Genomic DNA, 14,893 nt, shown 5'->3' with positions numbered 1-14,893 from the left:
TTGAGAAGCATTAGTACTTTTGGGCCTCCAGTACTGTTATGAACAGGTAATTCAGAACCACAATGGACATTGAAGTTCAGAGCACACAAAGTGACCTGACAAATACCAAAAACAAGGACGAGCTCTGAGACGTGGGAACTTTGCTGACCGCAATCCCTAATCCTAACACACCACACTAGAGGTAGCCGTGGATTGCGCCTAACGCTCCCTATGCAACTCGGCACAGCCTGAGAAACTAACTAGCCCTGAAGATAGAAAAATAAGCCTACCTTGCCTCAGAGAAATTCCCCAAAGGAAAAGGCAGCCCCCCACATATAATGACTGTGAGTAAGATGAAAATACAAACACAGAGATGAAATAGTTTAAGCAAAGTGAGGCCCGACTTACTGAATAGACCGAGGATAGGAAAGATAACTTTGCGGTCAACACAAAAACCTACAAACAACCACGCAGAGGGGCAAAAAGACCCTCCGCACCGACTAACGGTACGGAGGTGCTCCCTCTGCGTCTCAGAGCTTCCAGCAAGCAAGAAAAAACCAATATAGCAAGCTGGACAGAAAAAATAGCAAACAAAAATAACACAAGCAAAACTTAGCTTATGCAGGATAGACAGGCCACAGGAACGATCCAGGAGGAAGCAAGACCAATACTAGAACATTGACTGGAGGCCAGGATCAAAGCACCAGGTGGAGTTAAATAGAGCAGCACCTAACGACTTAACCTCATCACCTGAGGAAGGAAACTCAGAAGCCGCAGTACCACTCTCATCCACCAAAGGAAGCTCATAGACAGAACCAGCCGAAGTACCACTCTCGACCACAGGAGGGAGCTTGGCCACAGAATTCACAACACCTATCTATAGCCGCAACCCTAACCCTAATGGGAAAATGGAAATAAATAATTTTTTTTATTTTATTATTTTTCCCTAACTAAGGCGGTGATAAAAGGGGTTTGATTTACTATTTATAGCGGGTTTTTATAGTGTTTTTTTGTTTGGCAGCTGTCACACACTAAAAGACGCTTTTTATTGCCAAAAATATTTTTTGCATTATCACATTTTGAGAGCTATAATTTTTCCATATTTTGGTCCACAGAGTCATGTGAGGTCTTGTTTTTTTGTGGGACGAGTTGACATTTTTATTGGTATCATTTTCGGGCACATGACATTTTTTGATCACTTTTTATTCCGATTTTCGTTAAGCAGAATGAACAAAAACCAGCAATTCGTGAATTTCTTTGGGGGGGGGGGGGGGGGCGTTTATACCGTTCCGCATTTGGTAAAATTGATAAAGCAGTTTTATTCTTCGGGTCAGTACGATTATAGCGATACCTCATTTATATAATTTTTTTATGTTTTTGCGCTTTTATACAATAAAAACTATTTTATAGAATTTTATATAATTATTTTTGCATCACTTTATTCAGAGTGCTATAACTTTTTTATTTTTTTCCTGAAAGAGCTGTATGGCGGCTTGTTTTTTGTGGGACAAGATGACGTTTTCAGCATGTTTATTTATATCCGCGTTTTTGATCACGTGTTATTCCACTTTTTGTTTGGCGGTATAATGATAAAGCATTGTTTTTTGCCTTTATTTTTTTTTAAGGTGTTTACTGAAGGGGTTAACTAGTGGGACACTTTTATAGGTCGGGTCGTTACGGACACGGCGATACTAAATATGTGTACTTTTATTGTTTGGTTTTTTTATTTACATAAATAAATGTATTTATTGGAACAATATATATATATATATATATATATACATATATATATATATACATATGCAGTGAGGAGGATGGAGGAGATGCTCGGAACAAAGCGATCACATCACATTGTTCCGAGGGTCTCAGGGAAGCATGCAGGGAGGCCCCTCCCTGCACGATGCTTCCCTATACCGCCGTAACGCTGCGATCATGTTTGATTGCAGTGTTTCGGGGGTTAATGTGCCAGGAACGGTCCGAGACAGCTCCTGGCCTCGATTGGCCGCGATCCCCCCGTGAGCGCGGCTGATCGGTAATGACGTACTATCCCGTCGGTGGTCATAGGAGCCCAGACCATCTAGAAGGGATAGTACGTCTAATGTCAGAAAAGGGGTTAAAAACCCCTATTTTCACATTATGTCTATGACCATTCATACGATTTCATAGTGACTGTGTAGTGTGGCTGACATATAAGTCCACACACCTACAATAGAGGCCACCAATCTATCCGCTGTATTCTTGAAAAATATTAGTACTTAGTGAGAAAAGACCCAATACTCAAAGATCTGATCCCAAAAAGACCTAATATTGTATTTAGAAGGGGTAGGACGATTAAAAATTATATAGCACCTAATTTATACCTCCCAAAAAAACAACCCTAAAAAATGTGCCGTCTGTCCAAAAAATGAGGAAAAATGAATTTTTAAATATGGAATAAAACTGTGACTGTTAAAACTGTGACTGTTGTAAAATTATAGATAATGGTAAGAAAAATGTAAATATAAAAAACAGCAACACCACATTCAATTTTACCCAAGAATTAACCCGTGGTTGTAATTTTGTTCTGTATGTGGTGATCTGTGTGTGGACTTTTATATATCAACCGCACTACGAAATCGTATGAATGGTCATGGACATAATGTGAAAAAAGGGATTTTGAAACAAAGTTTATCTAAGCACATCACTCTTATACCTGACAAAAACTTTTAATGTATAAAAGTCACGCCAATAGAACAAATACCTGCATCAACGAGAAACAGAAAAACAGATCTTAATGCCAAACAGTCCTATTGGATATACAGACTTGGCAGTCTGCACCCTGATGGACTGAATCGTATAGATCAATCAATAGAGTCCCTGTTTGTCTTGTTTTTGAAAGAAGAAAGGAAGAAGAAAAAGAAAACAAAAACTTTCTTATTATATTTAGTGCCTGTAGCTCTTCCAGTTCACTGCCTGTCCGCTTGCACCAAGAGAAGTGCGGTGTTTAACCCCTTTACCCCCAAGGGTGGTTTGCACGTTATGGACCGGGCCAATTTTTACAATTCTGACCACTGTCCCTTTATGAGGTTATAACTCTGGAACGCTTCAACGGATCCCGGTGATTCTGACATTGTTTTCTCGTGACATATTGTACTTCATGATAGTGGTAAAATTTCTTTGATATTACTTGCGATTATTTGTGAAAAAAACGGAAATATGGCGAAAATTTTGAAAATTTTGAAATTTTCCAACTTTGAATTTTTATGCAATTAAATCACAGAGATATGTCACACAAAATACTTAATAAGTAACATTTCCCACATGTCTACTTTACATCAGCACAATTTAGGAACCAAAATTTTTTTTTGTTAGGGAGTTATAAGGGTTAAAAGTTGACCAGCAATTTCTCATTTTTACAACACCATTTTATTTTAGGGGCCACATCTCATTTGAAGTCATTTTGAGGGGTCTAAATGATAGAAAATACCCAAGTGTGACACCATTCTAAAAACTGCACCCCTCAAGGTTCTCAAAACCACATTCAAGAAGTTTATTAACCCTTCAGGTGTTTCACAGGAATTTTTGGAATGTTTAAATAAAAATTAACATTTTACTTTTTTTCACAAAAAATTTACTTCAGCTCCAATTTGTTTTATTTTGCCAAGAGTTACAGGAGAAAATGGACCCCAAACCTTGTTGTACAATTTGTCCTGAGTACGCTGATACCACATAAGTGGAGGTAAACCACTGTTTGGGCGCATGACAGAGCTTGGAAGCGAAGGAGCGCCATTTGACTTTTTAATGCAAAATTGACTGGAATTGAGATGGGACGCCATGTTGCGTTTGGAGAGCCACTGATGTGCCTAAACATTGAAACCCCCCACAAGTGACACCATTTTGGAAAGTAGACCCCCTAAGGAACTTATCTAGAGGTGTGGTGAGCACTTTGACCCACCAAGTGCTTCACAGAAGTTTATAATGCAGAACCGTAAAAATAAAAAATAATTTTTGTGAAAAAAAATGATCTTTTCGCCCCCAATTTTTTATTTTCCCAATGGTAAGAGAAGAAATTGGAACCAAAAAGTTGTTGTACAATTTGTCCTGAGTACGCTGATACCCCATATGTGGGGGTAAACCACTGTTTGGGCGCATGGGAGAGCTCGGAAGGGAAGGAGCGCCGTTTGACTTTTCAATGCAAAATTCACAGGAATTGAGATGAGACGCCATCTTGCGTTTGGAGAGCCACTGATGTGCCTAAACATTGAAAGTGACACCATTTTGGAAAGTAGACCCCCTAGGGAACTTATCTAGATGTGTTGTGAGCACTTTGACCCACCAAGAGCTTCACAGAAGTTTATAATGCAGAGCCGTAAAAATAAAACAAATTTTTTTTCCCACAAATATTATTTTTTAGCCCCCAGTTTTGTATTTTCCCGAGGGGAACAGGAGAAATTGGACCCCAAAATTTGTTTTGCAATTTGTCCTGAGTGCGCTGATACCCCATATGTGGGGGGGAACCACCGTTTGGGCGCATGGGAAGGCTTGGAAGGGAAGGAGCGCCATTTGAAATACAGACTTAGATGGAATGGTCTGCAGGCGTCACATTGCGTTTGCAGAGCCCCTAATGTACCTAAACAATAGAAACCCCCACAAGTGACCCCATATTGGAAACTAGACCCCCCAAGGAACTTATCTAGATGTGTTGTGAGAACTTTGAGCCCCCAAGTGTTTCACTACAGTTTCTAACGCAGAGCCGTGAAAATAAAAAGAAAAATTCCCCCCAAAATTATTTTTTAGCCCCCAGTTTTGTATTTTCTCGAGGGTAACAGGAGAAATTGGACCCCAAAATTTGTTGTCCAATTTGTCCTGAGTGTGCTGATGCCCCATATGTGGAGGGGAACCACCGTTTGGGCGCATGGGAGGGCTCGGAAGGGAAGGAGCGCCATTTGGAATGCAGACTTAGATGGAATGGTCTGCAGGCGTCACATTGCGTTTGCAGAGCCCCTGATGTACCTAAACAGTAGAAACCCCCAACAATTGACCCCATATTGGAAACTAGACCCCCCCCATGAACTTATCTAAATGTGTTGTGAGAACTTTGAGCCCACACGTATTTCACTACAGTTTATAACGCAGAGCCGTGAAAATTAAAAAAAAATTTTTTTCACACAAAACTTATCTTTTAGCCCCCAGTTTTGTATTTTCCCAAGGGTAACAGGAGAAATTGGACCCTAAAAGTTGTTGTCCTATTTGTCCTGAGTACGCTGATACCCCATATATTGGGGTAAACTCCTGTTTGGGCACACGGGAGAGCTCGGAAGGGAAGGAGCACTGTTTTACTTTTTCAACGCAGAATTGGCTGGAATTGAGATCGGACGCCATGTTGCGTTTGGAGAGCCCCTGATGTGTCTAAACAGTGGAAACCCCCCAATTATAACTGAAACCCTAATCCAAACACACCCCTAACTCTAATTCCAACGGTAACCCTAACCACACCTCTAACCCTGACACACCCCTAACCCTAATCCCAACCCTATTCCCAACCGCAAATGTAATCCAAACCCTAACCCTAACTTTAGCCCCAACCCTAACTGTAGCCTTAACCCTAACTGTAGCCTTAACCCTAACTGTAGCCTTAACCCTAACTGTAGCCTTAACCCTAACTGTAGCCTTAACCCTAACTTAACCCTAGCCCTAACCCTAGCCCTAACCCTAACCCTAGCCCTAACCCTAACACTAGCCCTAACCCTAACCCTAGCCCTAACCCTAACCCTAGCCCTAACCCTAATGGGAAAATGGAAATAAATACATTTTTTAAATTTTTTTTACTTTTCCCTAACTAAGGGGGTAATGAAGGGGGGTTTGATTTACTTTTATAGCAGGTTTTTTAGCGGATTTTTATGATTGGCAGCCGTCACTCACTGAAAGACGCTTTCTATTGCAAAAAATATTTTTTGCGTTACCACATTTTGAGAGCTATAATTTTTCCATATTTGAGTCCACAGAGTCATGTGAGGTCTTGTTTTTTGCGGGACGAGTTGACGTTTTTATTGGTAACATTTTCGGGCACGTGACATTTTTTGATCGCTTTTTATTCCGATTTTTGTGAGGCAGAATTACCAAAAACCAGCTATTCATGAATTTCTTTTGGGGGGGCGTTTATACCGTTCCGCGTTTGGTAAAATTGATAAAGCAGTTTTATTCTTCGGGTCAGTACGATTACAGCGACACCTCATTTATATCATTTTTTTATGTTTTGGCGCTTTTATACGATAAAAACTATTTTATAGAAAAAATAATTATTTTTGCATCGCTTTATTCTGAGGACTATAAATTTTTTATTTTTTTGCTGATGTTGCTGTATGGCGGCTCATTTTTTGCGGGACAAGATGACGCTTTTAGCGGTACCCTGGTTATTTATATCTGTCTTTTTGATCGCGTGTTATTCCACTTTTTGTTCGGCGGTATGATAATAAAGCGTTGTTTTTTGCCTCGTTTTTTTTTTTTTTTTTTCTTACGGTGTTTACTGAAGGGGTTAACTAGTGGGCCAGTTTTATAGGTCGGGTCATTACGGACGCGGCGATACTAAATATGTGTACTTTTATTGTTTGTTTTTTTTTATTTAGATAAAGAAATGTATTTATGGGAATAATATATATATATTTTTTTTTCATTATTTAGGATTTTTTTTTTTTTTACACACTTGTAAAAAATTTTTTTTTTACTTTTTTACTTTGTCCCAGGGGGGGACAATACAGATCGGTGATCTGCCAGTTTGCACAGCACTCTGACAGATCACCGATCTGTCTGAGAGCAGTGCAGCGTTACCAAGTGCCTGCTCTGAGCAGGCACTTGGTAAGCCACCTCCCTCCCTGCAGGACCCGGATCCGCGGCCATATTGGATCCGGGACTTGATGCAGGGAGGGAGGTAGGAGACCCCCGGAGCAACGCGATCACATCGCGTTGCTGCGGGGGTCTCAGGGAAGCCCGCAGGGAGCCCCCTCCCTGCGCGATGCTTCCCTGCACCGCCGGCACATCGCGATCATGTTTGATCGCGGTGTGCCGGGGGTTAATGTGTTGGGGGCGGTCCGTGACCGCTCCTGGCACATAGTGCCGGATGTCAGCTGCGATGAGCAGCTGACACCCGGCCGCGATCGGCCGCGCTCCCCCCGTGAGTGCGGCCGATCGGCTATGACGTACTATTCCGTCCTTGGGAAGTAAAGCCCACCCCACATGGACGGAATAGTACGTCTAATGGCAGAAAGGGGTTAATCAGGCATATGTACAGGTGCGGTTTTTTTATATTGGTGAAGGAGGGGTGATGTTATATAATATTTGTGTACAACATTCTTTTCTTAGGGATGAAGTTTTAAAATACATACTTTAATAGCTAAAGAGTTTGATGGCGATTGGTTCCCCAGTTAGTACAACCACACTAATTAGCAATTAAAATGGGGTATAAATAGCTTACAACAAAATCATTTTATCATAGACCTACATGGCTGAAACGCGTTGTGTTTACAAAAAATGTTTTAATGTTTTTGTCTTTTATAAAATTTTACATACTGAGTTCTTTGTCTTTATAACCCTCTTATTAAAAATTGGGTTAAGGATCCTCTGAAGCAGGGGTGTCAAACTGCATTCCTCGAGGGCTGCAAACAGGTCATGTTTTCAGGATTTCCTTGTACTGCACAGGTGATAATTTAATCACCTACACAAATAATGAGTTGGTGATTAAATTATCGCCTGTGCAGTACAAGGAAATCCTGAAAACATGACCTGTTTGCAGCCCTCGAGGAATGCAGTTTGACACCCCTGCTCTGAAGGAAGCGCCCTGATACTACTTTATTCACAATATCACGCTGAGAAAAAAAAATTTCTGGGAGAGGAAAATCATCTCCACGTTATTACAAACGGGCAGCGTACCGGTGGAAGGATCACCCTTGTTTGCACACTTTTCCCATTGTTGTGCCTCTTTACACAACCACACCAGGTGAGCAAGATGCAAGTTGTACTTTTCTCACCAAGTAAGATTGACTCATCTACTACGCTTAGATAGCGCTCGCCCTCTCTTTGCCCTCACCCTCTCTTTCCCAGGACTTCATTCACACATATATTATTGCTGATAATTATAACTAAATTTGACTTTTTTTCTTCCCCCTATCTGGTTGCTGTGATCAGTATCTCGTAAGTATCCTCTGAATGTACTGCACATTGTGTGTCTTGTAAACACAGTGATAGATAGAATATTGCACCCATCCATGTAGCCGCTCCATGCATGCACCTTTGGTTTATCGTGGAATTGCATGCCGTGTTTGTATTGACTCTTGTGCCACATTGATGGACTTGGCTGTTAGATTAGAAACATAGTGACAACAAAACTCGAGAGGATTTATCAATACAGACAAGTACATACAAAATCTTAGTGTCACCCACAGCATACACATCTCAGATTCATTAAAAAAAAAAACTTTCGTAAGCTACAGTCTGTTTATATAGTGCTATAGTATGTTACTGTACATGGAGTCAATATTATAGCAGTTCTATTCTTGTACATGGGGAGGAGTATTATATAGTTATATTCTTGTACATAAGGGGTAACAGTATTATAGTAGTTATATTCTTGTAGATAAGGGGCAGTATTATAGTAGTTGTATTCTTGTACATAGGGGACAGTATTATAGTAGTTATATTCTTGTACATAGGAGCAGTATTATAGTAGTTATATTCTTGTACATAGGGGCAGTATTATAGTAGTTATATTCTTGGACATAGGAGCAGTATTATAGTAGTTATATTTTTGTACATAGGGGCAGTATTATAGTAGTTATATTCTTGTACATAGGGACAGTATTATAGTAGTTATATTCTTGTACATAGGGACAGTATTATAGTAGTTATATTCTTGTACATAGGAGCATTATTATAGTAGTTATATTCTTCTACATAGGGGCAGTATTATAGTAGTTATATTCTTGTATATAGGAGCAGTATTATAGTAGTTCTATTCTTGTGCATAGGAGCAGTATTATAGTAGTTATATTCTTGGGCATAGGAGCAGTATTATAGTAGTTATATTCTTGGACATAGGAGCAGTATTATAGTAGTTATATTCTTGTACATAAGGGGTAGCAGTATTATAGTAGTTATATTCTTGTACATAGGAGGCAGTATTATAGTAGTTATATTCTTGTACATAGGAGCATTATTATAGTAGTTATATTCTTGTACATAGGAGCAGTGTTATAGTAGCTATATTCTTGTACATAGGGTCAATATTATAGTAGTTATATTCTTGTACATAGAAGCAGTATTATAGTAGTTATATTCTTGTACATAGGAGCAGTGTTATAGTAGTTATATTCTTGTACAAAGGCGGCAGTATTATAGTAGTTATATTCTTATACATAGGGGCAGTATTATAGTAGTTATATTCTTGTACATAGGAGCAGTGTTATAGTAGTTATATTCTTGTACATAAGGGGCAGTATTATAGTAGTTATATTCTTGTACATGGGGGCAGTATTATAGTAGTTATATTCTTGTACATAGGAGCAGTATTATAGTAGTTATATTCTTGTACATAGGAGCAGTATTATAGTAGTTATATTCTTGTACATGGGGGCAGTATTATAGTAATTATATTCTTGTACATAGGGAGCAGTATTTTAGTAGTTATATTTTTGTATAGAGAGGGCAATATTATAGTAGTTATATTCTTGTAAATAGGTGGTAGAATTATAGTAGTTTTATTATTGTACATAGGAGCAATATGATTTTAGTTATTGTGCACCAGTATAAAAATGTAAAATGTAGTGCCATACTTGTGAATCACATTTCCATAAAGAACCCTGCCATGTGCCCCCTTAAACATAGGAAATAGCTCTTTATATTTTAATTGTTCAATATATACATATTCATTCTAGAAACATAGCTGCATAATGCAAGACACCAGTGCACACAAACCCACTGTCATTATAGGATTATTTTCAAGGCCTGAGTGTTATGAGAAGTTTTACAGATCTTTGGGTGATCTATTACAGATCAGAAGGATTTCACTCTATTATAGTTATGTGTAAATATGGTCCCCTTGGATTTTGGTCTGGCTGTGATCCCAGGTCTATGTTGTCTCCATCCCGCCTCCACCTGTGTGTGGTCAGAAGCATTGCTTTTGCCTCTGTCCTGTCTGTTTTTTGTGGTTTGTTACCTCACCCAGACATGGTGTGTGCTACTGTTTTGGTTTTTCCATCTGTTGATGGGTTTAGTTATTGATATAAACCGGTTTCTCAGGGCCTTCCGGGGCTATGCCGAGAGGAAAAGACGGAAGCGAGAAAATGACTCTGCGGCTCTTATACAGAGGTAGGGTCAGCTCCTATTGTGCATGCCTATACCTTCCAGGTCTGTGCATCAAATTTTTCCCCTGGTTCATCAAATGAAAGAAGAATATGGATATTAATTATGTACTTGACATCTCAGTTTGTTCCTTATTCTTGCAAGCTTGGTACCCTAGAATCTAGATTATTCCAAATGCAACAGTGCCCCCTGCTGGTGGAATAGTAATATGACATGAGCATCTTCCTTCCAAAACAGCTTATTAACAATTGGAATGTGCATTATACCTACAAAAATACCCAAGAAAATTCATCATTTTTATTTTATCTGACATGAAAGAAAAATTCAATCGGTTACCTGTCCCCCTTTTAATTTCCATTACTAACTTTATAACAGTTTCCCCCGTAGATGCAAATTTGCAGCATCGGTTCATCTTCCTGTCATTCCTCTCCGTGTTTTCAAAGCGAGTGATCAAGTGGAAAATCTCCCTGCCGTTTATCTGAGAATAGCAACATGTAAATGCATCCATTTAGGACACCCACGGTGCGGAGCCCTAATCACAGTGCTGCCATGTGTCAGTGTAGGAGAGCCGTCAACATGGCAGCTGCCTAATTCCGCATCCTCTATGACAAGGCGTCATGTTGCTGCTTCCTGTAGACAGATGTAAAACGTTACTTTGTGTTTTCTTACAGAGCAACATACTAAGCTTTGTGTTGTTAACGACATGACAGTGGTGTGTCACTCCATCCTGGGACTTATAGTCCCACACAGGGAAACCTGGTGACCACCAAAAATTGCATTGAAAAGTTCTCTTCTCAAAGCAGATGGCTAATAAGGATAATATATGGAGGCACTGGCAATATAGGCTGGATCAGGAGAACTTCACCCAAATGTAACTTTATTTCAAATGATGGAGTATTTTATGTCCAGCTTTCCACCTTGTTAAGTGTAACTCATTCAGAGCCTCCCACAGTTATTAGATGGCTGGACATAATAGATATGGCAGCCAAATACCCTCCTAATTGTCACAGCACAGGGGAGGGGGACTATAATAGCTTCTTCTCCGTCAGTGTGTGGTAAATGCTCCATTCAAAAAGGAATTTGGGGGTTGGACTGACCCTATTTGATTATCCAACATGCTGGTATCCTCCACACTATAAAGGCGTTAATGGGGGTGAAGTATTTTTTTTTTCTGTAAAGAATTTACTCAAAGTTTTCCATTGTAAAAATCAGATCAGCCACCAAATGGCTGGATATTGATTTACCCGTCAAAGAAAACTCTGAAAGGGAGAATATACCCCCCCACTAGCCATAGTGGAAGATCTCTAGTGGAGACCCCTAAAGAACGCAATGCGATCCGAAAAGGGATATTACACTCTCACTAGTTATAGCAGCAGCTGACCATTAGTGACTCCTTCGGTGCAAATGTGGGGTGAAAAGTGAGAATATACCCTTACTCACTGGCAGACACGGTCAGAAAAGGGCCCTTGTGCAAAAACAATATATGGGCCTTCTGCAGCCCAAGAGCGCCTAACAATGTAAATGTAATGATGCTGCCTGGTGTCATAGAGAGGCAGGATAAAGGGGCGCTAGCGGGAGCGCAGGGAGAGGGAGGAATGAGGTACGCAGTGCACACAGGACCTGAACTGGGCGGGTCACGTGATCACTGCAGGGATGATGGGGGTGGAGCTACCACGCGAGAACGGAGGGTCTACAAAAAACGCAGGACACAGAGTAATAAGACTGACACGTAGTCAAATGACAAGCTGAGGGTCGGGAGCCAGACGGGAGCAACGTACCAAGGGGCAAAACAGCAGTTTAGTCAGAGACAAGCCAAGGGGTCAGAAAGCCCGGATAGTGAAGTACAAAGCAGAAAACAGGGGCAGTGGTGAGGGGGCAAACCGGGTTATACACAGCAAGGCACACACGCACAGAGGCTCAACGATTACAGACGAATAACCTGGGTCAGCTATCTCAAACCGAGTAGACGGAAGTATAACCGACTCAGAACTCGGGAACTACCAGCATTAAATAGACGCCCCAGAACCAAAGAGAGGCGGACTAATTTAACCCAGACCTGACCAGGAAGGAGCCAGAACCGGCCCATCCAGAGTCAGGACAGTAAAATTGCACATGCTTTGGAGGTAGAAATGGGCCCCCTTACCTCTTGGACCCCTGTGCGTCTGCACAGGTTGCACCAATGATATGTCCGCCGCCCCTGCCCTTATTAGTCATAGCAGTCAGGGATCCACGTGACTCATACTGTGCTTTATGTGAGCTGGAGGGGAAGACTATACCCCTACTAGTCATATCAGTGGTGGATCTCTAGTGACTTCTACTTTGCTCAATGTGGCTTCTGCTGTGCTTAGTGTGAGGTCAGCACTCCAAACTGAATGTTAGTTTTTGTGTATTAGGTGGATTTACCCTTTAATAAATGACTGGTCAGGAATCTAATACCCTCACCTGGCATAAGACATCGTACCCTTCTGTGAACTCCCTCGCACTTAGGGGTTTTCTATCTACATACACATGGTTGGATTGTACAACTGACCTGCATTGGACACAACCAGACCAAAATTCAATACGGGGCTATTTGGAAAATTCAGACACTCATCATGAACTTTAGGTTTAATGGATAACTCCAAACCAAAAAAATACACGGAGTTATGACTCGTGAAGGATCACTGGGTTTGGGAAATGAGGAATTGATTTTCTTTGAAGCTCTTTAAAAGGTCTTCGTTGAGCTTCATCCATTAAGAGCCCGTAGTGCTTCTTTACATCGGACCAATGTCCTTACCTACTAGCTATAGATATTAATGGCTGCTGTCGCTTCCTCTTTACAAGTGTTAAAAACCACTGGCGTTTGCAAAGCTCTAGGACAAAACATTTTTGTGATCTTTGGGCTTTTGAAGCTTTGCAGTTTTATTCCAGCCTTTAATCGTGCCCCCGCAGCGAGGAGCAGCTTAATAAACAAATTTCATCCGCAGTATAGACTCATTTTATATCTTGCTTAGGTTTTGCTCTGTTCTTTTCCCACAGGAATTTCCGCAAACACTTACGGATGGTGGGAAGCCGGAGGATGAAAGCTCAAAGTAAGAACCTATCCTGAATGTTGAGTGAAATTGCCCTCAGATGGGTCTTTTAGGACTATTTATGGATTTTCATTTAGAAATTCCTGCACGTGCCTCAGCATAGACTAACGCACGCCATTCTCTGGAAACGTAGGCAACTCAAATGTGACGTTTGCTAGATTTCCAGCTCACCCCTTATTTAGCAGCATCCGCCAGTAATGTCCATCAGGAACACTCTTAGTGCCAATGACAAAATACACTCATGGCCTTCAAACTACCTAAGAAAGTCCAAACAATCGTCTTTTGGCCTCGGCTGGGCCAATATACCTTTTTTTTTTGCTGCATGGAAGGTATCCAGAAAGAAAAAGTATTAAAACAAAAAGTATGCCAGATATGTTTTTATAATAAAAGCCTCTGGACAATGGAGGCCACTGTTTGCCCATACAGTGACATCCAAGCAATAACATATGTGAGATGGATGTGTTTGATTTTCAGCTTTCGCCGATCGCAGAGAAAGAAGCTTCAGCCGGTCCTGGAGCGACCCCACCCCAGTGAAAGCAGAATCCATTCATGACTCCAGAGAAAGTGAGTATCAGACAAATGGATGGGGCGATTGATGTGAAACCCGAGGGCACAGACACAATTGTTTCCCTGAGTATAGCACCTGACCCACCTCATTTTGTACCCCCTCAGGCCATGATTTGCAGAGCTCCTGCACCGCTCTGGACGAAGAATGTGAGGACCTAAACTGGGAGGCAGAAAGAGAAATGGAAGTCCTGTCCTACGAAGGAGACGATTTTATTCCACCCAAGATCATGGTGAGAATTTGAGCTATTGCATCTGCTGCAGCTATCCCTAGTAATACTATGGCCTAATATATACATATATTCAGAATGTATTGGGAACTGCCAGAATGGACAGAAATCCTACAGATCAGAAGAGATGAGGCCATGATCAGTTATTTGCATATCTGGGATATGATTTGGGTGCATTTTATGTAGATGCATCAAGTATCCAACAGAGAAATCATGTATTTCCCATCCAGTGATCAGATCTTTTTCCGTCTGCAGCTAATATCATCCAAAGTTCCTAAAGCAGAATACATCCCGACCATAATCCGGAGAGATGACTCGTCCATCATCCCCATTCTCTATGTAAGAGCTACTTAGACGCCTGTCACACTGTTTATATAATGTAACTGTATATTATACACATTATGTATACACTGCATGGAGCTGTGTACTACATCTCCCAGCATACACAGGGTGCAGTTTAGAAATCTAATCCTTTCCTTATTCTCCTCCGCTCCTCAGGATCATGAACATGCTACATTTGATGACATTCTAGGTAAGTGTTATTATATTTGCATAAACGATGGGTGGGAATGAATGGGATAGCTCTCTTCATACAGCAAATATAAAGGATCCTCCATAATAAATGGACTAGAAAATGATTGATTAGCATATTCTTAAAGGGGATGTATCATATGAGCAAGTTACCAAAGATTGGCGATAATAACTTGCTGATCAGTG

General features: G+C 40.7%; 1 protein-coding gene across 4 annotated transcripts in view; it reads left to right on the top strand.

Moving 5' to 3' along the window:
- The window catches only part of NSMF (NMDA receptor synaptonuclear signaling and neuronal migration factor), a 78,343-nt gene that overhangs the window by 35,666 nt on the left and 27,784 nt on the right, over positions 1-14,893 (top strand). For 3 of the 4 annotated variants that reach the window (XM_069747710.1, XM_069747708.1, XM_069747709.1), the window contains 5 exons: positions 13,330-13,382; positions 13,857-13,946; positions 14,055-14,179; positions 14,432-14,515; positions 14,675-14,708. In XM_069747710.1, the coding sequence (XP_069603811.1) occupies positions 13,330-13,382; positions 13,857-13,946; positions 14,055-14,179; positions 14,432-14,515; positions 14,675-14,708 (386 nt within the window). Of the gene's footprint in view, positions 1-8,139; positions 8,146-10,248; positions 10,318-13,329; positions 13,383-13,856; positions 13,947-14,054; positions 14,180-14,431; positions 14,516-14,674; positions 14,709-14,893 lie in introns of all 4 variants that reach the window. The other variant, XM_069747711.1, reaches the window with a different exon arrangement.

Source organism: Ranitomeya imitator, chromosome 2 (assembly GCF_032444005.1).
Source record: "Ranitomeya imitator isolate aRanImi1 chromosome 2, aRanImi1.pri, whole genome shotgun sequence".
Lineage (NCBI taxonomy): Eukaryota > Metazoa > Chordata > Amphibia > Anura > Dendrobatidae > Ranitomeya > Ranitomeya imitator.
Note: the sequence above shows the minus strand (reverse complement) of the source record. Positions and strands in the feature narration are given on the sequence as shown.